At 45.6% G+C, this 24885-nt stretch overlaps 2 protein-coding genes across 4 annotated transcripts in view; both read right to left on the bottom strand.

Moving 5' to 3' along the window:
- Positions 1-6046, bottom strand: part of ube4a (ubiquitination factor E4A (UFD2 homolog, yeast)) — a 52895-nt gene extending 46849 nt beyond the window's left edge. The window contains exon 1 of one of the 3 annotated variants that reach the window (XM_078199049.1): positions 5974-6046. The gene's annotated coding sequence lies outside the window, so the exon portion shown is untranslated. Of the gene's footprint in view, positions 1-461; positions 547-5912 lie in introns of those variants that run through there. The other 2 variants (XM_078199051.1, XM_078199050.1) reach the window with 2 other exon arrangements.
- Positions 6047-12813: 6767 nt separating this feature from the next.
- LOC144479969 (Na(+)/H(+) exchange regulatory cofactor NHE-RF3-like) overlaps positions 12814-24885 on the bottom strand; it is a 72969-nt gene continuing 60897 nt past the window's right edge. Inside the window, exons 6-10 of the mRNA XM_078199101.1 lie at positions 24315-24451; positions 21129-21333; positions 18676-18872; positions 15439-15675; positions 12814-13402 (exon numbers count right to left, since the gene is read on the bottom strand). Of these exons, the coding sequence (XP_078055227.1) occupies positions 13031-13402; positions 15439-15675; positions 18676-18872; positions 21129-21333; positions 24315-24451 (1148 nt within the window). The 3' untranslated portion in view covers positions 12814-13030. The remainder of the gene's footprint in view (positions 13403-15438; positions 15676-18675; positions 18873-21128; positions 21334-24314; positions 24452-24885) is intronic.

The following is a 24885-nucleotide window of genomic DNA, read 5'->3' on the forward strand; positions in this document are numbered from 1 at the left end:
CTTTTCCGAGGCAGCGGGAAGTGTAGACAGTGTCAATGGGTGGGAGGCTGGTTTTAGTGATGGACTGGGCTTCGCTCACGACCCTTCGTAGTTTCTTGCGGTCTTGGACAGAGGAGCCACACTAAGCTGTGATACAACCAGAAAGAATGCTTTCTATGGTGCATTTGTAAAAGTTGGTGAGAGCCATTGCAGACATTTCCTTAGTCTTCTGAGAAAGTAGAGATGTTGGTGGGCTTTCTTCACTTTAGTGTCGGCATGGGGGGGACAGGTTGTTGGTGATCTCGACACCTAAAAACTTAAAGCCCCCGACCATTTCTACTTAGTTCCCATTGATGTAGACAGGGGCATGTCTTCCGCTGCACTTCCCGAAGTCGATGACTATCTCCTTCGTTTTGTTGACATTGAGGGAGGACATTGAGGACTAATACATGTGACAATAATAAATCAAATCAAAGACTCACTCTTCAAGGAGGAAGCTCTGTGTTTACAGCAAACAGGTAGAAAGACACTCAGATGTTAACCATACTGGTGGGATGTTGAAAGCTGGCAAGTCAGATACAAACACAGAATCTAGAATTCCATATCAGAAAAGTTTCAAACATCTTCAGGTTAATTTTACAATAATCACTTACAGTCAGGGTTGGAAGATATATGTTGCATCAGAAGCACATCTTTTCCAAACTTAGCTTCTAAACACATCTGGTTTCTGAACTATAATGATTCTAACCAAGCTGTTTACTACACTACAGAAGGGTGCAGCTAGTAACAGAAGCCAGGCTGCCACATGAACTCAGAATAACTTGGTGTGACAATGCAAGGCAGCAATGAGAGGTCAGGAGCCCATTAGCACAGCAGGCAATGTTCCAGTTATTCAAATCTGTTTATGTGAACACGCTCAAACTTCAACCTATCACCCTTTACTCAGAGGCTCTTGGAAACATAAAACCATTTTTATTGTTTCTTTCAGTCTGTTTGTGAAGGAGCCATAACAGGCCTGAGGTTATGGTTCATCAACCATTTGCATTTCTACTGTGCCACTCACATAAAAAACAAAGAATATTGTGGATATTGGGTAAGAAAGGATGTATGGTTATAGGGAAGATCTTGCAGCAAAGGAGGTGGGAAGGCCGCCATTTAAAAGTTTCTAGAGATCTGTAATGTTTATAACTATCAAATATAATTTGCCTACACCCTAGCTATGAATATCAATATAAATATCTAATATAATTTGCCTACACCCTAGCACTCGCTCGTTTCCTTCTCTATGAACAGTATGCTTTGTCTCTATAGCGCACAAGAAACAATACTTTTCACTGTATGCTAATACATGTGACAATAATAAATCAAATCAAAAAGATGCTCTTTTGGAGAATCGGTGCAGGCTCGATAGGCTGAGTGGACACCTTCTGCACTGTAGGGATTCTATGGTTCTGTGGATGGCAATCTCTCAGTAGCTTAAATTGGATCCTCAAACAGAGAATAGGTTTCCATGTCAGACCCAATACAGACCTAGAAAAGACTATTTCTTTTGGTTTTATTTGGTCATGGGATCTGTTTTGGGGGGGGCGGGGGAGGCGGCGGAGAACACAGTGTGAGTTAACTTTTACTTCCTAGAGTACACAAACCTATTGCTGGCGGAATGCACACTTTCTTTCACTGGTACAGAGGGCTCTGAGTTGTGTTTGATTTGTCTCTGTGTAATGTGAGCGCCAGGATTTTGATCCATGGTGATGAAGGAGACCAAGGTACAGTTCCAAGACAGGTTGGTGTATGCCATGGAGGGGTTACTGCAGGTCTCGGTGCTGACAACGTCAGAATATTGAACCATAAGGAGATCACAGATAACTGGATCCTGATTTCATCCCATGTACACCGGCGCTTTCAGCAGAGCTGGTTAATGATCTGCAGCAGGTACCCCATATACTTCTCTCCTTCACCCTCCCGGAGTATTGATACCAACCATAGGATTCATGCTTTGCCCAAGGCGAGATTAACCAACTCAGCAAAGAAAATGGGAAGTCAGGGTTTTATACTTTGCCAGTGATTGATTAAGCATCATGGACATGGTGCTCTGACATAACGTGGATACCATGAAGTCCATTACTGGTCCAAAAAATCGAAATGAAATAAATAAATTTCCCATCTGGGTTAAGCAGATCAAACTGGACTGGGTCACAGGTACCTAACTGAAACAATTTAAGTCTTGACTCATCTATTGCTGAAACCCTCCTCCATCCCATTAGAAGTTTCAAACTTGCCTTGTACAATGCTCGGTTGACTGACCCACCATATCGCATTCTCCATAAACATCACCCCAAAACTCTGCTGTCTCTTTCCAATCCTGACTAAGATCGGTTCTCTCCCATCACCCCTGTTCAGGGCACCAAGATCAAAGTGCAACGACCCTATCATCACTGCAGATGAGATTAGTAAGCTTTGCAAAGAAACAGGAATTGAATCTGGAATATGCCTGGTCTTCGCAAATCAGTAATGCACAAAAGTGTACATACATCTACTAAACCATGAGTGCGTTCACATCAGCTCTTCTGAAATCTAGGTCAGGACCTAGATGTACCTATCAACCATACTAAACATTTATTTCCCCCGATCAACCAGTGAACAGAATCATAGAAATCATAAATCATAGAAACCCTACAGTGCAGGAAGAGGCCATTTGGCCCATCAAATCTGCACCGACCACAATCCCACCCAGGCCCTACCCCCATATCCCTACATATTTTTACCCGCTAATCCCTCTAACCTACACTTCTCAGGACACGAAGGGGCAATTTTAGCATGGCCAATCAACCTAACCTGCACATCTTAGGACTGTGGGAGGAAACCGGAGCACCCGGAGGAAACCCATGCAGACACGAGGAGAATGTGCAAACTCCACACAGACAGTGACCCGAGCCGGGAATCAAACACAGGTCCCTGGAGCTGTGAAGCAGCAGTGCTAACCACTGTGCTACCGTGCCGCCCAGTGATTCACATTACAAAGAGGCAAATGAAACACAACTCAGAGCCCACTGTACCAGTGAAAGAAAGCTTGCATTCCGCCAACAAAATTCTTGTGTACCCTCTGGGGTATTCCAAAATCTCCAGGAAGTAAAGGTTAACTCACACTGCTGTGAGTAACTGAGGATAAAAATTTAGAGAGACATTTCAAAGAAGTGATTCTTTCCCCCCATCCATTTTTTTCAAATACTTTTGTATATTAGTTATAGAAATATTGCAGGTGGGAAAGAGGTTCTAATAACTATCAGGTAACAAGAGTGAGATTTAAGGGTGTCCATGGTTTGGCATGAGAGTAGGATAATCGGACTTGAGAGGTGATGTGATTACACCTTGTGGAATAGATCCGGTCAAAGTTAAAATCCCTAAGAACCACAGGTGCAGTACATACATCGAGTTATTCCCATTTCTCCCGTACTATACATTGCTTTGACAGAAAAAATGGGCAAGTGAGTCGCACCTCATTCTCTGTCCACACAACGCCGTGCAATGAAACACAAAATAGTTATGCTAAACCGCACCCCCCCCCGCCCACCAGGATCAGACTCTGGCACCTATGCTCTCACACTAAATCAGTGGGCTCCAATCTCTTACATCACTGGTTCTCCCATACAGTATTTGAAGGAATAGCAGGAACAAGTTGTAAGCCCTTTAACATTTGCAATTAATCAAATACATCAACACTCAACAGGAATATAGAATCACAAGAATTGCTGGACAAAAAAAACTAAGGTTCATTGAGTTTGCTTTCTACCATCATGGTAGTCACATGATACAATAATGGAGTTGTTGACTAATCATAGCGATCAAAATCTATCAGTTATCAAGTAGCCTGTAACAGCCTCAGACGAGACTCATAGAAACGGGGGGGGGGGGGGGGGGGGCACACACAGTGATCAGCAAAATCAAATACTTCCACAGATGAATTTGGAGTTTACCCTCCTTTCAAGCTACATCCATACCCTCTGATCCTATTGTTCTATACTCTTTAGAATTCAACAAACAAAAATCATATCAACTCTCAACCTTTTCTTTCCCAGTGTGAATATATCAGCTACGACTTTCACCAACATTTACAGATGCCCCATAGAAAGCATTCTTTCTGGTTGTATCACAGCTTGGTATGGCTCCTGTTCTGCCCAAGACCGCAAGAAACTACAAAAGGTCGTGAATGTAGCCCAGTCAATCACTCAAACCAGCCTCCCATCCATTGACTCTGTCTACACTTCCCGCTGCCTCAGCAAAGCAGCCAGCATAATTAAGGACCACATGCATCCCGGATATCCTCTTTTCCATCGGGAAAGAGATATAAAAGTCTGAGGTCATGTACCAACCGACTCAAGAGCAGCTTCTTCCACGCTGCCATCAGACTTTTGAATGGACCTACCTCGCATTAAGTTGATCTTTCTCTACACCCTAGCTATGACTGTAACACTTCATTCTACACTCTCTTGTTTCCTGCTCTATGAACAGTATGCTTTGTCTGTATAGCGCACAAGAAACAATACTTTTCACTGTATGCTAATACATGTGACAATAATAAATTAAATCAAAAATATGCCCAATTTACCTTATCACCCCTCACAATCCAATAACCACCCTCCTTCCTCTCGGTTTCTGGTCAATAGTAACCCCCAGGATGTCAACATATTCTGCCTCATTGTGAGCAAGGGTGGTTAAACAAAGCAGGATTCTTGGGGAAGCATCAGGAAAACTCTTTACCATGCAGTAAAAATCCTCAATCACAATGACCACAAAGGTCTTCAAAAGCCTATTGCAAAGAACTGCCGATAAAAAAAACTGTCGCCCGTTAGCACAAACACACGTCGGGAGATCAGTGAGCTGTACTCCTTCAGTCTTCAGGCACCAAAAGCCAACCTGACAGATTGTGGAGATACCGGCGTTGGACTGGGGTGGGCACAGTAAAAAGTCTCACAACAACAGGTTAAAGTCCAACAGCTTTATTTGGAATCACAAGCTTTCAGAGTGCTGATCCTTCATCAGGTGACAGTCATTTATTTCAGCACCTTCAACACCTTTAACCTGGTGTTGTGAGACTTCTGACTGTGACAAACAGGTGAGAGGACAGAGGGGAGGAGACTTAAAGGGAAATCTTCAGACAATATATATATATATTGCTCTGCATCTAATACAGAAAATGATTAGGGGGAAAAAAAAGAATTAGCTGCAAAAGGAGCCTGGTGTCCAGCCAACTAACTCAGAGGGAAATAAAGCTGCCTGCAATCCTGGGGCCTCGTAATAGTCAGCAGAGAAAACTCTTTAAAAAAATACCAAATATTCACAGTAAATATCCACCAGATTACAACAAAGACACATGAATAAACGGGATCAACTCCAACCTCAGGATGGGGAGGAACAGAACAGGAACAACAGACAGAGGGATTAGCTGCTGAAATAGATGACTGATGCAGAGGAGGGAGTGTGAAAGGCAGCCCAGGCCCAGGGATGGGGAAGGCAGCCCAGGCCCAGGGATGGGGAAGGCAGCCCAGGCCCAGGGGATGGGGAAGGCAGCCCAGGCCCAGGGGATGGGGAAGGCAGCCCAGGCCCAGGGGATGGGGAAGGCAGCCCAGGGGATGGGGAAGGCAGCCCAGGCCCAGGGGATGGGGAAGGCAGCCCAGGCCCAGGGGATGGGGAAGGCAGGCCAGGCCCAGGGATGGGGAAGGCAGCCCAGGGGATGGGGAAGGCAGCCCAGGCCCAGGGGATGGGGAAGGCAGCCCAGGCCCAGGGGATGGGGAAGGCAGGCCAGGCCCAGGGATGGGGAAGGCAGGCCAGGCAGCCAGCTGGAAGGACAGCCAGGGGGAGAGGGGAGGGGGTTTACCCGCTCACTGACAGGAACAGCCACCTGGACAGACAGGCGGCTCTGGGCCGATGGTTACCTGCTGGTTACTGATTGTTTTGGGGGGAGGGGGAAACAGCCCCCGCTCGAGCCGCCCTTACCTGGGCTCCGACTGTCCGTCCGTGCGGGAGGCCTGAGCTCCCTGCGTGCGTACGCGCCCCCGCCAACCGGCGTACGTCAGTGCGGGCGCGCGCTCCCAACCCAGCCAGTGTGCGTCAGTGCGCATGCGCCTTTCCACCTTGCGTCCGACTGGCCTCAAGCCCGCCTCCTGGCTCCTCCCCCACGCCGAAACCACGTCCCTTTCGCCAACGCACGCCGTTACCCCGACCCTATGCTCGCCCCGCCCACATCGTTGCCCCGCCCAGAACGTTTTCCTCCCACTTTTCCTCGCCCCGCCCACGCCGTTACCCCCGCCCCTATCCTCGCTCCGCCCATACCGTTACCTCGCCTCCACTCCCCCTCTCCTCGCCCCGCCCATTCCGTTACCCCGCCCCTCTTCACGCCCCGCCCACACCGTTACCCCGCCCCTCTCCTCGGCCCACCCACACCGTTACCCCGCCCCCTCTCCTCGCCCCGCCCACACCGTTACCCCGCTCTTTCCTCTCCCCGCTCTTTTCCTTGCCCCGCCTTCAGCGTCGCCCCGCCCCTTTTCCGTCACGCGCCTGCGCACATCCTTCCCACATCCTTCCCAGGCTGAACCCCCCCTCACTGAGGCCCCGCCCCCATCAGATTTACAACAACAACCCAGACTGAGCTCCCCAAACACAGAAAGTTCTGGAAAAGCCCAGCAGGAGTGAAGGTGGATTGGAGAATTTGGGGAGCAGTTTCCTCGGGGCCCTAAGCGGGGAAGGGAGGGTGCTTTCAAAATCCTGAGCGTCTGGACAGAGTGAATAACCGGTGACAGGATCGAGAGCACGAGGGCAAGGGGTTAAAACCATCGGCAAAATAAGCCAAAGGCCAATGAGGAAAAAGAACCATCAGATATAGGAGCAGAATTAGGCCATTCGGCCCATCGAGTCTGCTCCACCATTCAATCATGGCTGATATTTTTCTCATCCCCATTCTCCTGCCTTTTCCCCATAACCCCTGATCCCCTTATTAATCAAGAACCTATCTATCTCTGTCTTAAAGACACTCAATGATCTGGCCTCCACAGCCTTCTGCGGCAAAAAGTTCCACAGATTCACCACTCTCTGGCTGAAGAAATTCCTCCTCATCTCAGTTTTAAAAGGTCGTCCCTTTACTCTGAGGCTGTGCCCTCGAATCCTAGTCTCTCCGACTAATGGAAACATCCTCTCCACGTCCATTCTATCCAGGCCTTTCAGTATTCTGTAAGTTTCAATGAGTTCCCCCCCTCATTCTTCTAAACTCCATCAAGTACTGACCCAGAGTCCTCAAATGCTTCTCATCCATCAAGCTTTTCATTCCTGGGATCATTCTCGTGAATCTCCTCTGGACCCCCTCCAAGGCCAGAACTCTGACTCCTTAGTTCTAGCAGGCCGTGTGGCACAGTGGTAGCGTCCCTATCTCTGGACCAGAATCTCCGGGTTCGAGGCCAACACCAAGATTCGTTGGCCACGGTAGGAGCTTTCAATGTGGTTCAACGGGCTAACAATCAGCTCAGAAATCCTTCCATCACTATTCTTGAAAGGTTAAAAGAAAGCATGTATATGTAGATATGCTCACACGAACAACTCCTTAGTTTTTTAAAAAATTCATTCGTGGGACATGGGCGTCGCTGGCTGGCCAGCATTTATTGCCCATCCCTAGGTACCTGAGGGCAGTTGAGAGTCAACCACATTGCTGTGGCTCTGGAGTCACAGGTAGGCTAGACCAGAGAAAGAAGGCAGAGTTCCTTTCCTAAAGTGAACCAGATGAGTTTTTTGCAACAATTAACAATGAACAAAGAAAATTACAGCACAGGAACAGGCCCTTTGGCCCTCCAAGCCTGCACCGACCATGCTGCCCATGTGAGCAAAACCTCCTACCCTTCAGGAGACCATATCCCTCTATTCCCTCCCATTCATGTGTTTGTCGTGTTTTGAATTATGTCACTCCAACTTAAAAAAATTAACGTTTGCAACATTTCGAAGCCTTCCTAACGGCAATTCCCAGAAATTGATGCTCTTAAAATTAGACTATTTCTTTAAAAAATTCAAATAATCACACATATCCAAGAGAAATCTTTTGAAAGGGCTTCAAAGTCAATAGTTTCATGGTCATCAGTAGATTCTTAATTCCAGATATTTTTTATTGAATTCAAATATCCACCATCTGCCGTGGTGGGATTCGAACCCTGGTCCCCAGAACATTAGCTGAGTTGCTTGATTAAGTCTAGCAATAATACCACTCGACCATTGTCTCTGTAGCAGTTAGTAAACGCGTGGCCAATTTGTGCGCCAGGCTCAAGAGCAATCAGAGCTTGTCAACTTACTCAAAGTTAAAATTTGTCCTCAAATTATTTGGGATCTCTGTATCTTACTGTCTTTCTTGTCCTGGTCGCCCTGGTGATGAAATACAGGATGTCCACAAGTATTCTGGAGACCTTCCACAACATGTGCGCACTTCGGAGTATTGTTATTGATACACAGAATAAAAGACTTATTTAATTTCATGTCTTGGGTGTTTATTGTATCCTTATTGCAATTATGTTAATTCATTGCAATCACTTTATTTATTGTCTCAATTTACGTCTGCCTGGTCAAATTACTGACCCATATATTGTGCAATAGAGAAGCCATCTTCTGTGAATTCTTGATGATTGGGAATATAATTACCAGCAGATATCAGGTGTCAGATATCAGACCCACATCACTGCCAATTGTGTGTTGATAGTTCAGGAAAAATGTGTCCAAGTATTGATGTTTACACCTTCTCAGACAGCCCACTCCCAACACCTCCAGCCTTGGGTGACAGTCTGTGCGGAGTTTGCACATTCTCCCCGTGCCTGTGTGGGTTTCCTCCGGGTGCTCCGATGTCCTCCCACAGTCCAAAGGCGTGCAGGTTAGGTGGGATTGGCCATGCTGAATGTCCCAAGATGTATAGGTTAAGGGGATTAGCAGGCTAAATGCTTGGGGTTACAGGGACAGGGTAGGGGGGCAGACCTGGGTAAGGTGCTCTGTCGGAGAGTTGGTGCAAACCTGATGGGCCAAATGGCCCCTTTCTGCACTGTAGGGATTCTATGACAACCGCTGTGCTAACATACGAACAAAGCCTTCTTTTCAGGACTAGCTGACAAAAGTTGTGTTAATTATAGACACATATTGTTTTTAAACTTTTCCAGTTTGTGTAAAGTATATCTGAACATTGCACCAAATCTTTCTGCTTCTGTGTACTTTTTTATGTGTAAAAACATCTGGACAACAAATTTAGCCTGTGAATAATGGTGGTATGTTCCTGCCTATTAAAGTGACAGAGGAATACAGTACTAATACCACATGTCCTTAAGTCAAAGATTTTCTGCAATTCAGGATCAACTAACTGTTGGATCAGGCTGTGCTAACCCAGGTTCCCTGCTGCTGTCAGACTTTTGAATGGACTTACCTTGCATTAAGTTGATCTTTCGCTACACCCTAACTATGAATGTAACATTACATTCTGCACACTCTCGTTTCCTTCTCTATAAAGAACAAAGAACAGTACAGCACAGGAAACAGGCCCTTCGGCCCTCCAAGCCTGTGCCGCTCCTTGGTCCAACTAGACCAATCGTTTGGTATCCCTCCATTCCCAGGCTGCTCACGTGACTATCCAGGTAAGTCTTAAACGATGCCAGCGTGTCTGCCTCCACCACCCTACTTGGCAGCGCATTCCAGGCTCCCACCACCCTCTGTGTAAAAAACATCCCTCTAATATCTGAGTTATACTTCGCCCCTCTCACCTTGAGCCCATGACCCCTCGTGATCGTCACTTCTGATCTGGGAAAAAGCTTCCCACTGTTCACTCTATCTATCCCCTTCATAATCTTGTACACCTCTATTAGATCTCCCCTCATTCTCCGTCTTTCCAGGGAGAACAACCCCAGTTTACCCAATCTCTCCTCATAGCTAAGACCCTCCAAACCAGGCAACATCCTGGTAAACCTTCTCTGCACTCTCTCTAACGCCTCCACGTCCTTCTGGTAGTGCGGCGACCAGAACTGGACGCAGTACTCCAAATGTGGCCTAACCAGCGTTCTATACAGCTGCATTATCAGACTCCAGCTTTTATACTCTATACCCCGTCCTATAAAGGCAAGCATACCATATGCCTTCTTCATCACCTTCTCCACCTGTTGCCACTTATGGTATGTTTTGTCTGTATAGCGCGCAAGAAACAATACTTTTCATTGCATGTTAATACATGTGACAATAATAAATCAAATCAAATGTACAGAGGTGCATATAGATGCAGAATTGTTTCAATACAGACTGCTGCAAACTTGCATCTGCTGTCAAATTAAACGTGTTTGGGAAAAGCCTAAACTGTACGATAAATTAGTCTTGTAATTACTCAATACACCTCTCAGATAACTAAACCCTGGGTACCAGTGTTGGTAAGTATTCCTCATAATTTTAACATACAAATGAGCTTGGTCCAAAATATATATTTTTAAAACTTTAAACCTTTTATTGAAATATTATACAATTTCTTAATAACAACAGTCTTCAAAGTGACGTGCTGTTATTGGTCTTGTGACTTCAGTCTGGATACCACCTTTTCAGAGACATGGGGCGGGGGGGAGAATTTTCCTGTCCCGCCCACCACGGAAACAATTTGGCGTGTGGGGGCGGGGGGGGGGGAGGGGTGGGGGGAATGCAAAGGTCTGTTGACTTTGGACGGGATTTTCCGGTTTTGGGGCGCGACCGGCTGGAAAATCTCGACGCTGGTTGATGTGCTGTGTCTTTTACAACCTTAGTGCAGTATTTTACTTTCATAAGTGAGTGTTTTGTCATTCCTGTTCTGTTAACAGACAGTCAGTGAGGGTTAAGAACATAAGAACATAAGAAATAGGAGCAGGAGTAGGCCATCTAGCCTCTCGAGCCTGCCCCGCCATTCAATAAGATCATGGCTGATCTGAAGTGGATCAGTTCCACTTACCCGCCTGATCCCCATAACCCCTAATTCCCTTACCGATCAGGAATCCATCTATCCGTGATTTAAACATATTCAACGAGGTAGCCTCCACCACTTCAGAGGGCAGAGAATTCCAGAGATTCACCACCCTCTGAGGGAAGAAGTTCCTCCTCAACTCTGTCCTAAACTGACCCCCTTTTATTTTGAGGCTGTGCCCTCTAGTTCTAGTTGGACAGCGTGGGGCTGTGGGGACCACTTTGTATGGCTCTTGTAAAGAACCAGCACAGATATGATGAGCAGAATGGCCTCCATCTGGGACGGCACGGTGGCACAGTGGTTGGCACTGCTGCTTCACAGCACCAGGGACCTGGGTTTGATTCCCGGCTTGGGTCACTGTCTGTGTGGAATTTGCACATTCTCCCCATGTCTGCGTGGGTTTCCTCTGGGTGCTCCGGTTTCCTTCCACAGTCCGAATAACGTGCTGGTTAGGTGCATTGACCCGTACAGGCGCCGGAGTGTGGTGACTTGGGGAATTTCACAGTAACTTCATTGCAGTGTTAATGTAAGCCTTACTTGTAACTAATAGATAAACGTTTCAAAAAAACTTCAAATTCCCATAATCATAAACATGCCAGGGACCAGCAATTTAACATTCTCCTCTCCCACATTTTGGTAGTGGTTTGGCTAATACTGGCCAGTATAATCATATGAGATGTAAAATGGTCAATACGCATTGTTGAATAATTTACAGTTTGCATTTGGAGTACTTGGTATCAAAGAATGTTGATCCACTGTTAAAATGATCCAGGACACACACACAGCTGCCCTCCCCACATGATAATTTGGACTTTGCTGGCAGGATTGAAGCTCGACGGCTCGGTGGCACAGTAGTGAGTTTAAAGTTTATTCATTAGTGTCACAAGTAGGCTTACATTAACACTGCAATGAAGTTACTGTGAAAATCCCCGAGTCGCCACACTCCGGCGCCTGTTCGGGTACACTGAGGGAGAATTTAGCACGGCCAATGCAAATAATCAGCACGTCTTTTGGACTGTGGGGGGAAACTGGAGCACCCGGAGGAAAGCCAGACAGACACAGGGAGAACGGGCAGACTCCACACAGACAGTGACCCCAGCCGGGAATTGAACCCGAGTCCCTGGCACTGTGAGGCTGCAGGGCTAACCACTGTGTCACCATGCCGCCTTAGCAGTCCTGCCTCACAGCGCCAGGGACCCGGGTTCAATTCCGACCTCAGGTGACTGTGTGGAGTTTGCACATTCTCCCCGTGTCTGCATGGGTTTCTCCCAGGTGCTCCAGTTTCCTTCCACACTCCAAAGATGTGTGGGTTAGGTTGATTGACCATGCTAAATTGCCCCTTAGTGTCTGGCGTTATGGGGATAGGGTCTGGATGGGATTGTTGTCAGTGTAGGTTCGATGGGCTGAATGGCCTTCTTCTGCACTGTGGGGATTCTATGGATTGGCAGTAGGGATGTCGCACCAGAGAGCAGCAAATCGGAGGGCACCACGGCACTGGTCACTCCCCAACAACCAGGCAAAGAGCGGAGCAACAGGATCCTGAACACTGAACACCTGTTTGTTCCATCGGATGCTAATCAGAACATTTTGTTCTCAAGAATCATCATTCCGCAGGTGTACAAACAATCTTGAGAACCATAGTGCTAATCTTTCTCCCAGGCTATCTGTGGATAGTTTAAAGAAATATATAAAACCTTGAGTTTGAAATGTGATGGCGTGAGATCCTTTGACGGAGGGCGTTTTGGAAATCTAAAACAGCAAAGTGATTTTCATCGCGTCAACACTGACTGGTCAGCACTACCCAGCCTCCTTCCAATCTCAATAATCCCGGGGGTTAATAAAGTGCAACGAGTTCTCCTTTCCAGTCTCTCTGGCTGGTTTAGAATAGGAGGAGAGAGTTTCTTGGAATGTTCAGATCAATAAACGTAGCTTCAGCAAAATGCCCTCCATCAGGAATGAAAATCAAAATAATTTAGTAAGCAGATTGGCAAGGCGGGAAATTTGTGGAAGATGTAGAAGATTTCTTGGCACTGAGAGTAGTGATGTTCTCCCCAGGATTCTGATGATTGTTCACTGAAACAGACTTTCCGATGGAAATGGGCTTGTTGGAGTTACATTGTTAACAAGATAAGCATTAATGTCTTTTTCAATAATGTTATTTTTCCTGGTGTCATTGCTGGAGACAATCCCTTTCTCTGTGTTTCCAATGTTGCTGGTTTTATTGTCTTCGCTGGCTGTTCCTGTGCTGATTGGGATGTCGTTATCCTTGCAGTGCCAATATTCCTTCTTGTTCATGACAAGAAGAGTCACTTCAAGCTTATTTTCCTTTATCTTCACAAGAACATCCTCGTAACTCAACTTCTCAATATTTATTCCATTTACCTCAATCACCATGTCACCATCCCTGATTCCTGCTTTGTATCCAACATCAGCAGACACAACCTGCAAAAAGGATCATCACAGGGTGAGAAGTCACCCAACAACAAGACATTGCATTTATATAGCACCTTAAAAAACAATAAGATGTCCCAAAGTGCTTTACAGGAGTGATTTTTACAGGCGTGATTATCAAACAGAATTTTGACACTCTGCAATGGAAGAACATTTTAAAATTAAAAGTTTTGTAAAGTTTATTTATCAGTCACAAGGAGGCTTACAGTAACACTGCAATGAAATTATTTGAAAATCCCCTAGTCGCCACATTCAGGCGCCTGTTCAGGTACACTGAGGGAGTATTTAGCTTGGTCAATGCACCCTAACCAGCACGGATTTTGGACTATGGGAGGAAACTATGGGAGACACGGGGAGAATGTGCAGATTCCACACAAACAGTGACCCAAGCCGGAATTGAACCTGAGTCCCTGGCGCTGTGAGGCAGCAGTGCTAACCACTGTGCAACCATGCCGCTTTGCATTGCTGCCTCACAGCGCCAGGGACCTGGGTTCAATTCCAGCCTCGGGTGACAGTGTGGAGTTTGCATGTTCCAGTAGCCACTGTGCCACAGTGCCGCCCCCAGGACATCAGAACATTTGACCAACAGTTTAGTTAAGTTAGTAGATTTTAATGAGCATCTTAAAGGAGGAGAGAGAGGGAACTGGGGCAAATCCAAAGCTGAAGACCTCGATCAGCAGGTGAAGGCATGGCTGGTGGGATGAAGCAAATCTGGGATTCGCAAGAAGTGGAAATTGGAGGAACGTGGAGGTCTCAAAGGGGTGTATAGCTGAAGGAGTTTACAGAGATAGGGAGGACCGAGGCCATGAAGAAATTTGAAAAAAAGGGTGAGAAATTTAAAATTTAACTGTTGCTGGACTAGGAGCCAATGTAGATCAGTGAGCATTGGGATGGTAGATGAATGGAACTACTTATGGGGAGGGGATGGCCTAATGGTATTATTGCTAGACTATTAATCCAGAAACTGAGCTAATGTCCAGGGAACCTGGGCTCGAATCACGCCACAGCAGATAGTGGAATTTGAATTCAATAAAAATGTCTGGAATTAAGAATCTACTGATGACCATGAAACCATTGTCAATTGTTGGAAAAACCCATCTGGTTCACTATTGTCCTTTAGGGAAGGAAATCTGCCGTCCTTACCTGGTCTGGCCTACATGTGACTCCAGAGCCACAGCAATGTGTTGACTCTCACCTGCCCTCCAAGGGCAACTAGGGATGGGCAATAAATGGTGGCCAGCCAGCGACGCCCATGTCCCACAAATGAATAGGATGCGGGTAGCAGAATTTTGGACATTCCTTTATCATCATTGAGACAAAACCCTGATACTTTCCAATGAACAAGGGAACATCGTCACCACACGGACTGCAGCGATTCAAGAAGGGAGCTCACCACCACCTTCACAAAGGACAATTAAGGATGGGCAATAAATGCTGGCCTTGCCAGTGATGTGAACATCCTTAGTCATTTCTATTGACAAGTGTTTTTGTAAGCGTGGGACTGAACAACTCTATTCACCAGTGAAGCTAAAGCTCCCATATAGTTTAAGTTTAAGTTTATTTATTAGTGTCACAAGTAGGCTTACATTAACACTGCAATGAAGTTACTGCAAAAATGCCCTAGTCGCCACATTCCGGTGCCTGTTTGGGTACACTGGGGGAGAATTTAGCATGGCCAATGCAACTAACCAGCACATCTTTCAGACTGTGGGAGGAAACCAGAGCACCCGGAGGAAACCCACACAGACACGGGGAGAACGTGTAGACTCTGCACAGACAGTGACCCGAGCCAGGAATCGAACCCATTGCTAACCACTGTGCTACCGTGCCACCCTTGGTGGCATATAACTCCAGCTCGGAAGAAGAGTCACACGGACTTGAAACATCAGCTCTGTTTTTCTCTCTCCACAAATGCTACCATGCCAACTTTCTAGCATTTTTAAAAAATTTCAGATTTGCAGCGCCTGCAGTATTTCACTTTTAAGCTCGAACTCCAGTCTGATTTTATCTGCAAAAGGAGAACTAACCTCTTGGATATAAATTCCTGGCTCATCTGTGATGCTGTAAATTTGGAATCCATACCCTGAGGAACCCTTCACCAGGTGGCAAAGCCTGGGTTTGGGACCAGTTGCTTGTTGAGTTGTAAGGCAGCACGGAGGAGGGCAAGCTTGCTGAGGTGACGGACATCTCTCTGTCGTCTCTTTCAATTCCATTTGTTCTTCAACATCATCCTCTTCCACACAAATTAAAGGAGACAAGCCCAACTGTGTTGAACAAATTAAAGCATCTGTCAGCTCAAATGGTGCTCTTCAATTGCCGAGTACTCAATAACATTCATTTCGCTTGGAAGTATGATTTTTACGTGATTTAAAAAGATTTTGTTGCCCAAATTGACAACATGCTAGGTGTAGCTATTGGTAAAGTGACTGAGTGCATCCTGGAGGGAAGAAAGAACCATAGAATCCTTACAGTGCAGAGGAGGCCATTCGGCCCATTGAGTCTATACCGACAGATTATCTTACCCAAGCCCGCCCTATCCCTGTAACCCCCCCACATTTAACATGGCTAATCCATCTAGTCTACACATCTTGGGACACGAAAGGGCAATTTAGCATGGCCAATCCACCTTTGGAGTATGGGAGGAAACTGGAGCACCCGGAGGAAACCCACGCAGACACCATACGACCATAAGACATAGGAGCAGAATTAGGCCAATGGGCCCATCGAGTCTGCTCCGCCATTCAATCATGGCTGATATTTTTCTCATCCCCATTCTCCTGCCTTTTTCCCATAACCCCGATCCCCTTATTAATCAAGAACCTATCTATCTCTGTCTCAAAGGCACTCAATGACCTGCCCTCCACAGCCTTCTACGGCAAAGAGTTCCACAGATTCACCACCCTCTGGCTGAAGAAATTCCTCCTCAGGGAGAATGTGCAAACTCCACAGAGACAGTGACCCAAGATGGAATTGAACCCGAGTCCCTGGTGCTGTGTCAATGTGGGGAAGCGAGTGGGGGGTGCGTGGTTTGGGGGAAGAGGAAGGGAAAGCGGTGGGAACATGGTTAGTGTTCAATCACAATGCTCTAGCTACCATGGCCTGGAGCAGGTCTGAATGATCAGCTGGTCTTTGCCCACCTGGAAATCTTGTATATTCTTTTTCTGCCTGAGATCCAAAAATTTTTAACATTTTCCAACAGGGGATGGAGTTTTTTTTGGCCGTGTGCGGAATTAGATCACAGATTAGCCACTCAAGTGGATAGATCTGTGAAGAAGGCCTATACTGTGTTAGCTTTTATTAACAGGGGGTTGGAGTTTAAGAGCCGTGGGGTTATGCTGCAACTGTACAGGACCTTGGTGAGACCACATTTGGAATATTGTGTGCAGTTCTGGTCACCTCACTATAAGAAGGATGTGGAAGCGCTGGAAAGAGTGCAGAGGAGATTTACCAGGATGCTGCCTGGTTTGGAGGGTAGGTCTTATGAGGAAAGGTTGAGGGAGCTAGGGCTGTTCTCTCTGGAGCGGAGGAGGCTGAGGGGAGACTTAATAGAGGTTTATAAAATGATGAAGGGGATAGATAGAGTGAACGTTCAAAGACTATTTCCTCGGGTGGATGGAGCTATTACAAGGGGGCATAACTATAGGGTTCGTGGTGGGAGATATAGGAAGGATATCAGAGGTAGGTTCTTTACGCAGAGAGTGGTTGGGGTGTGGAATGGACTGCCTGCAGTGATAGTGGAGTCAGACACTTTAGGAACATTTAAGCGGTTATTGGATAGGCACATGGAGCACACCAGGATGATAGGGAGTGGGATAGCTTGATCTTGGTTTCAGATAAAGCTCGGCACAACATCGTGGGCCAAAGGGCCTGTTCTGTGCTGTACTGTTCTATGTTCTATGTTCTAGCCATCATCTCATTGAATGTTGGAATAGGATCGAGGGGCTGAATGGCCTCCTCTTGTTCCTATGCTTATTCAGCTCCTCCCTCCTCTTCATTTTCTCTCTGCATTTCAATGTGCAGCATCTTGGCTTTCACATGACCTTTCACTTTGCCGACAGGGCTGAGGTCAACCCTCACCCTAGGTGACCTTTCACCTTTGTGCAATGCTAACGGACAGTTGTCTTGATATTCCTGCACTACAGGGGAAAAACATTTTAGTATTATTTTGCAATCCAACACTGCCATTCCTCTATCGTCTTTTCACTCCTTCAAAATTTAACATTTTGATGAGGAGAGTGGTTCTGCCTTAAAATGAACTCGTCCAGATACATCTCACAGCGTGTAAAGAGTAAAGCTCTCTCTACGTGCGGCACGGTGGCTCAGTGGTTTGCACTGCTGCCTCACAGTACCAGAGACCCGAATTCAATTCCGGCCTTGGGTGACTGTCTGTGTGGAGTTTGCACATTCTCCTCGTGTCTGCGTGGGTTTCCTCCGGATGCTCCAGTTTCCTCCCACAGTCCAAAGATGTGCGGGTTAGGTGGATTGGCCATGCTAAATTGTCCCTTAGTTCCCAAGATGTGTAGGTTAAGGTGATTAGTGGGATAAGTACATGGGGTTACGGGGATAAGGGCTGGATGGGATTGTTGTTGGTGCAGGCTCGATGGGCCGAATGGCCTCCTTTTGCACTGTAGGAATTCTATGATTCTACATTGTTCCATCAGATTCATTCAGGGTAGGTACAGTGTCGGTTAGACGCTGAGTGAAGCTTCCTCAATGTTTCCCACCTTGCCAGGGTGGAATCTCTATCTGCGGTATAGTCATAGTTTCTCTTTACAGATCATGTATTATCAGGATAGAAAGTTTAGTTCTCTCATCTTTGCTTTAAAATGTTCCTTTTATACACAGTAGAGAATAAGAAGTGACACCTCTCTCTCAGTCGGTAAAATGGGGTGGCACAGTGGCACAGTGGTCAGCACTGCTGCCTCACAACATCAAGGACCTGGGTTCAAATCCCGGCTTGAGTCACTGTCTGTGTGGAGTTTGTACGTTCTCCCCATGTCTGTGTGGGTTTTCCCCCAGGTGCTCCGGGTTTCCTCCCACAGTCCAAAGACGTGCTGGTTGGGTGCATTGGCCGTGCTAAATTCTCCCTCAGTGTACCCGAACAGGCGCTGGAGTTGTGGCGACTAGGGAATTTTCACAGTAACTTCATTGCAATATTAACATAAGTCTACTTGTGACACTAATAAATAAACTTTTTTTAAAAACTTTAAACTTTAAGTGAGTGGTGAAAGGTATGAAAACAAGCCATGAGGGGAAATACTCACAGATGTGAAAAGTTTATCTCCTTCAGAGCTGATGACTGTGAGGGTAGTTTGATTCCCGCCCTTCCTGATCTTCCTCACCACAACATCGTGCTGCTGTCCCTCAATGTTCTCTTTGTTTACAACCAGAAGACGGTCTCCTTCCTTCATTCCACATTTCTCCGCCGGACTTCCAGCATCCACTTCCCACAAATACTGACCTGGAAAACAAGTCAGCCCAGGTGTAGTTTCCATGACAAAATGATGGTCGTCATGATGTGGAGATGCCGGCGTTGGACTGGGGTAAACACAGTAAGAAGTTTAACAACACCAGGTTAAAGTCCAACAGGTTTATTTGGTAGCAAAAGCCACACAAGCTTTCGAGGCTCTGAGCCCCTTCTTCAGGTGAGTGGGAATTCTGTTCACAAACAGAACTCATGTAAATTGAGTCTGTGTCTTATAAGTTCTGTTTGTGAACAGAATTCCCACTCACCTGAAGAAGGGGCTCAGAGCCTCGAAAGCTTGTGTGGCTTTTGCTACCAAATAAACCTGTTGGACTTTAACCTGGTGTTGTTAAACTTCTTAAAATGATGGTCACCAGAGGTCCACAACGAAGCTTTGGGCAATTTCCAATAATTTTGCTCACAAAGGTTACTTGCAAGTAGGGACATAGGAACTACAACATGAAAAAAGACTAAGGTCCATATAGTTCACCTTCTACATTCCTGGTAGAGCCACTTGTAAAATAATTTTTTTCAAAGGATGTGGGTATTTCTGGCAAGACCAGCACTTGTTGTCCACCCCCAATTTCCCATAATGAATGGCTTGCTAGGCCATTTCAGAGGACATTTCAGAATCAACTGCGTATGTTGGTTGGCCTAATCAGGAAAGGATGGCAAATTTCCTTCCCTAATGGACATCAGTGAACCCGACGACAACCAATGATAGTTTCACAATCAGTACTTTTTTTTCATGAATTGAATTGAAATTCCACCGGTTGATTGTGATGAGATTTGAACCCAGGTCCCCAAAGGTTACTAGTCGAGTGATGTTACCACTATGTCACCATCTCCTCTCAATAGTGCAACGATAATGAAGTTGTTGATTAATCACAGCACTCAGATTCTTTTGATAAGTCTACAATAGGCCCAGATATAAGGCAAGGAAAACGTCCAGATATGGAATGCACTGTGAGTCATTTGCCAGGGATTGCTTCCATGTCAGATGGCAGCTACTAAACTGAGGACATTACTTTAGGATAGCACATGGGCACAGCTGCCTCACAGCGCCAGAGACCCGGGCTCAATTCCAGCCTCGGGTGTCGATGCGGAGTCTGCACGTTCTCCCCGTGTTTGCGTGGGTTTCGCCCGGGTGCTCCAGTTTCCTCCCACATTCCAAAGATGTGCAAGTTAGGTGGATTGGTCATGCTAAATTGCCCTTTAGTGTCCCAAGATGTGTAGGTTAGGGGGATTAGCCATGATGAATCTGTGGGGTTATGGGAATAGGATGGCGGAGTGAGAAACTCTGTCAGAGTCAGTGCAGAGTTGATGGACCGAATGGCCTCCTTCTGCACTGTAGGGATTGTTTGAATTGGCGAGATCATGCAGAATGGCCGCTATGGAAGGTTCACATTTCTGCTGTTGAGGAAACTCTTCTCAGTTTAGGATCAGGCCAGAAAATGTACTTCTCATTCTTTCTATTGAATGGAACGTGAAAGGGACCTCAAACCATTTCAAACAATGTGAGTCCAATCAACCTGTGTCTGTTAAAAAAAAACCACAGTATATTTAATTATCAATTTACTATAAAATGCATGCAAGTAATTTGAAAAACTATGGCTGGAATTTTACCACCCCGCCCGCCCTGGAATTGGGGCGGCTGAGGCCCGCAGAACGGAAATCTCTGTTGGCCTCGGGCAGGATTTTACGATCTCACCCGAGCGAGGTCGTAAACACCCGCCCCAAATATTGGCCCAGCTATTTTTAATTTTTAAGTTCAACACTATTACGAAGGGATTGTTTATGTGGAGATATTGAGACAGTTTTACTTGATATTTAACCTGTGCAGTACTCCACTAAGAGTGCGAGAAAAGTTTAGGAGACTTACTGTCACCCAACAATAATCTATCAATCTCAATCTTGAAAATTTCAGCATCCGCCATCGTTGTGGAAGGAGACAGTTCCAGATCTCCACTCCCCCTTGAGTAAGAGAAGACTTTCCTGATTTCATTCCTAAATAGCCTAGCTCTAATTCGAAGATTGTGCTCTGATTGTGGAGTGCTTCCCTTTAGCATTTGCTTACAGAACAGGGAGTAAGGTAATTCCTCAAATAAGGATTGGTGGATGAATGTTGGGGAACAAAGGTAAAACCGAAAGAGGGGAGAGTATGGAGGCAGAGGGAGAAATTGGTGAAATTCAACTAAGTCAGCCAAAGTTGCGTCTTCATTGATGGTTTCCTGTCTACAATCAGACCCTTACCGTATGTCCCTGAAATTGTTTTCTCGGTTTTCAACAAGAATCCGTAGCCACAGCTGCCTTTCATCAAGTAAAGCTTTCTCGGCTTGAATGGCAAGTGCTTGAAGCAGGCCATGGCTGGAATGATCCTGATGCCTTTGTCTCTATAGTAAGCATCTGTCTTCTGGTCAGCCACCAGTAAAGTTACTGTGTCCCCAGATTCTTTAATCTATTGGCAAACAGGAGCATGGCTTATATTAGTCGGCACAATCCAAGTTAAATATTTTGTGGTACATTCTTCATTGTGACTTCTATGTGTTCATTTTAATGTCTTTGTTTACCCATTTTCTCACTTGTCTCTGGGAGCCAGCATAGATCCCGTTGACTAAATCTAGCCCTTAACTCAGCCAGCTGCTTTCGAGATTGGCTGCTTTATCAAGGTTAAAATGACAAATTAAAGTCACTGACCCTCTTGGCATCAAGTACTGTAACCATAATAATTTTCTAATCAGTATGTGTGAGGTATGTTTATTCCATTTCAGTTGCAAAATTACTTCTGTTTGATGTGGTTGGCCATAACAATGTTTCTTAAGAGGAGGAATAAAAGCAAAAAACTGAACCATTTTTGATTGATTTCGATCCCATTTATCCACCGGCATATCCCTCAACCCCTTCTCTTTCTAGAGATGTGACTAAGTGCTCCCTCAACCCACTAATATTATCCATTCAGTGCTTTCTCTGGTAACTTATCTCACAGAAGGTGCGAAAGTGGATGCAAAAGTAGCGTCTGACTTCACTTCTATGACCTACCTTCTAAAAGTATCATTAAAAGTGCGGTGAAATGGCATAAAGAACATTTGCAGTTTGGGACTGGGGGCGGTGCAGTTGGTTAGCACTCCTGAATTGATGACATGAAAATGTTGCTGTGTAGCTGTGATGTTTTTCCGGATTTGGGCACTGATAATCCAGTTTCTGGTGACCACAGACCAACAGCAAAATCTGCCCATAAATCCGGCCTCACTCAGAAAGGTATTAAAGATGGCTTATGTAGGAAATGGAGAAGTCCACACATTTGTATTGCTAGTGGGTTTTCTTGAGGTTGGATGTAACTTTTTATCACTTCTCGGACTTTTGTCTAAAATCAAGCGTCATCGGATCAAGCCCAAGACGTCTTATTTTGTCAGATTGGATCTTGTTTGGGTCTCTTGTGGAGACCATGAATTGGATTCAATTTAAATTTGTTTTTTTGGAGCAAGCAAAGAGATGGATTTGGATTTGCCCTATCCATTCAGCACACTGGCTTTGTAACTTCAAGAATGGAGTAAAAGCATTTTTTAAATTTTAAAACTTTTGAACTCATTCACATATTTTTCATTCATTCAGGGGTGTGGATGTTGCTGGCAACTCCACCATTTATTGCCTAAAGCTAAATTGCCCTTGAGAAAGTGATGATGGGCCAACTTCTTGAATATAGTTCAAGGGGGCAGTTAAGAGTCAGTACATTGCCAAGGGTCTGGAGCCGCATGGATGACAAACTGCGTAAGAACAGATTTCCTTTCCCAAAGGACATTTCTCCATTGGTGATCATGGGTTTCCTTTGGATTGGTCCACGATTATGCTTGACAAAGTATTTTGTGTTGCCTTCTGCAGTTTGGCTGACTGGGAGCACTCTCACCCCCTGCCTTATCAGAAGGATTTACAGGTTGACATCAATCTGTTTGTCCACATTATAAATGCACCTTCTGTGGCCATCACATCCTGGAGTGGGACTTGAACCCAGAGCTCTGGTCCAGAGGCAGGTACATTAACACAGTACAACAAGACCTCCACGACAGGATATTAGTGAACCAATTGGCAAACAGTGATTGCTGACATTGTGACATCACTTATTATTGTTCAGAAGTTTAAGGAGGTCAGTTCGAAGTCTCCCCTTTGCCTAGAGAACAAGCTCAATTTCCTCAAACTTTCCCACAACTTAGATTCCTGATATCTAGAATCATCATCATTTCTAGCCTCTATAGCCTCAAAGCAATAAGTGGGGAGACTTTCCAAGACATTGTGCAACTGGAGCACCTAATGCTGAACCATTCAATTTGATTGATGAGAAGTTATGAAGTGGGAGGGTAGGGAGGTGTTTCCAATTTCCAGATTTGTGCTCAGACACAGAAGCAAAAGGTGATCAATAATTACACACAGTTGTCACAACGGGATTTACGTCTTACACCTTCATTTCATTTCCTTGCTTTTCTTCGGATGACCCTACGAGATTATTGGCAACCACCTGAGAAGGCAGGCAGGACCTCGGTTTAAAGTTTCATTTGGAAGACTGCACCTCTGACAGTGCAGCACTCCCTCAGTGCTGCTCTGCAGTTTCAACGTAGATTAGGTGCTCAAGTCTTTGAAGTGGAGAAAAGATTTACTAGGATGCTTGATGGTTTGAGTTATAAGGAGAGGCTGGATAGATTGGGAATTTTTTCTCTGGAGCGTAGGGGGCTGAGGGGTGATCTTATAGAGCTCTATAAAATAATGAGGGGCATAGATAAGGTGGATAGTCAACATCTTTTCCCAAAGGTAGGGGAGTCTAAAACTAGAGGGCATAGGTTTAAGGTGAGAGGGGAGAGATACAAACGGGTCCAGAGGGGCAGGTTTTTCACTCAGAGGGTGGTGAGTGTCTGGAACAAGCTGCCAGAGGTAGTAGTAGAGGCGGGTACAATTTTGTCTTTTACAAAACATTTAGACAGTTACATGGGTAAGACGGGTATAGAGGGAAATGGGCCAAATGCAGACAATTGGGACTAGCTTAGTGGTAAAAACTGGGCGGCATGAATAAGTTGGGCCAAAATGCCCATTTCCATGCTGTAAACTTCTATGAATCTATGGCTGGAATTTTACTGGCACGCCCACCCGAGGTTCATAAGATCGCGCCTGAGGCCAATGGAGAATGGTGTTCTGTGGGCCTCGCCCGCCCCGATTTCGGGGCAAGCGTGCCGGTAAAATCAGGGCCTATGACACTAAGTGGAACTTAAGATCATGACCCTCTGAGTGCTACCCACGGAGCCATGAGTAGAAATTTGAATCCCATGGTGTTTTTTGGGAAGAGGCTGGGTCTTCCCCCATTTCCCACAATGGATACAGTTTGTAAGCTGCATCATACAATCACTGGTGACCAACGAGACAAATGAATGTGAGGGTTTCGTCGAGGCTCCTTACCTCTCTTTTGACTTGTAGATAGGTAGAATTATCCACATTGACTCCATTAACTTCAATGAGTCTGTCATCTGACTGCACTCCACTTTTCTCTGCAGGTCCCTCAGATTGGATACTCAGTGTAAAAGGAGCCTTAGCACCTAATTCATCCAAAAACAAATACAAGTTCATCATCTTTTAAATTGTTAATTTTAACATTGGGCAGTGGTATGAAGTGGACAATATCAAATTGTACTTTCTTTAGAATTATAAAATGGCTGCAGAAGAGAAGGAGGTCATTCAGCCCATCCTATCCGTGCTGTACTTCTGTTACTTAGCTAGTCCCAATAAGTAAGTCTTTCTAATACCACCTCTTTAGCTCACCCAGTGTCTCAACTTCCTCCTCCTTCTCTATGACTTTGGCAGCATCTTCTTCCTTGCTTAAAGACAGGTACAAACCATCCATTGATTCCATCTACACTTTACGCTGCCTTGGAAAAGCAGCCAGCATAATCAAGGACCCCACGTACCCCGGACATACTCACTTCCACCTTCTTCCATTGGGAAAAAAACTGCAAAGGTCTGAGATCACGTA

Source organism: Mustelus asterias, chromosome 27 (genome assembly GCF_964213995.1).
Source record: "Mustelus asterias chromosome 27, sMusAst1.hap1.1, whole genome shotgun sequence".
Taxonomy (NCBI): Eukaryota; Metazoa; Chordata; class Chondrichthyes; order Carcharhiniformes; family Triakidae; genus Mustelus; species Mustelus asterias.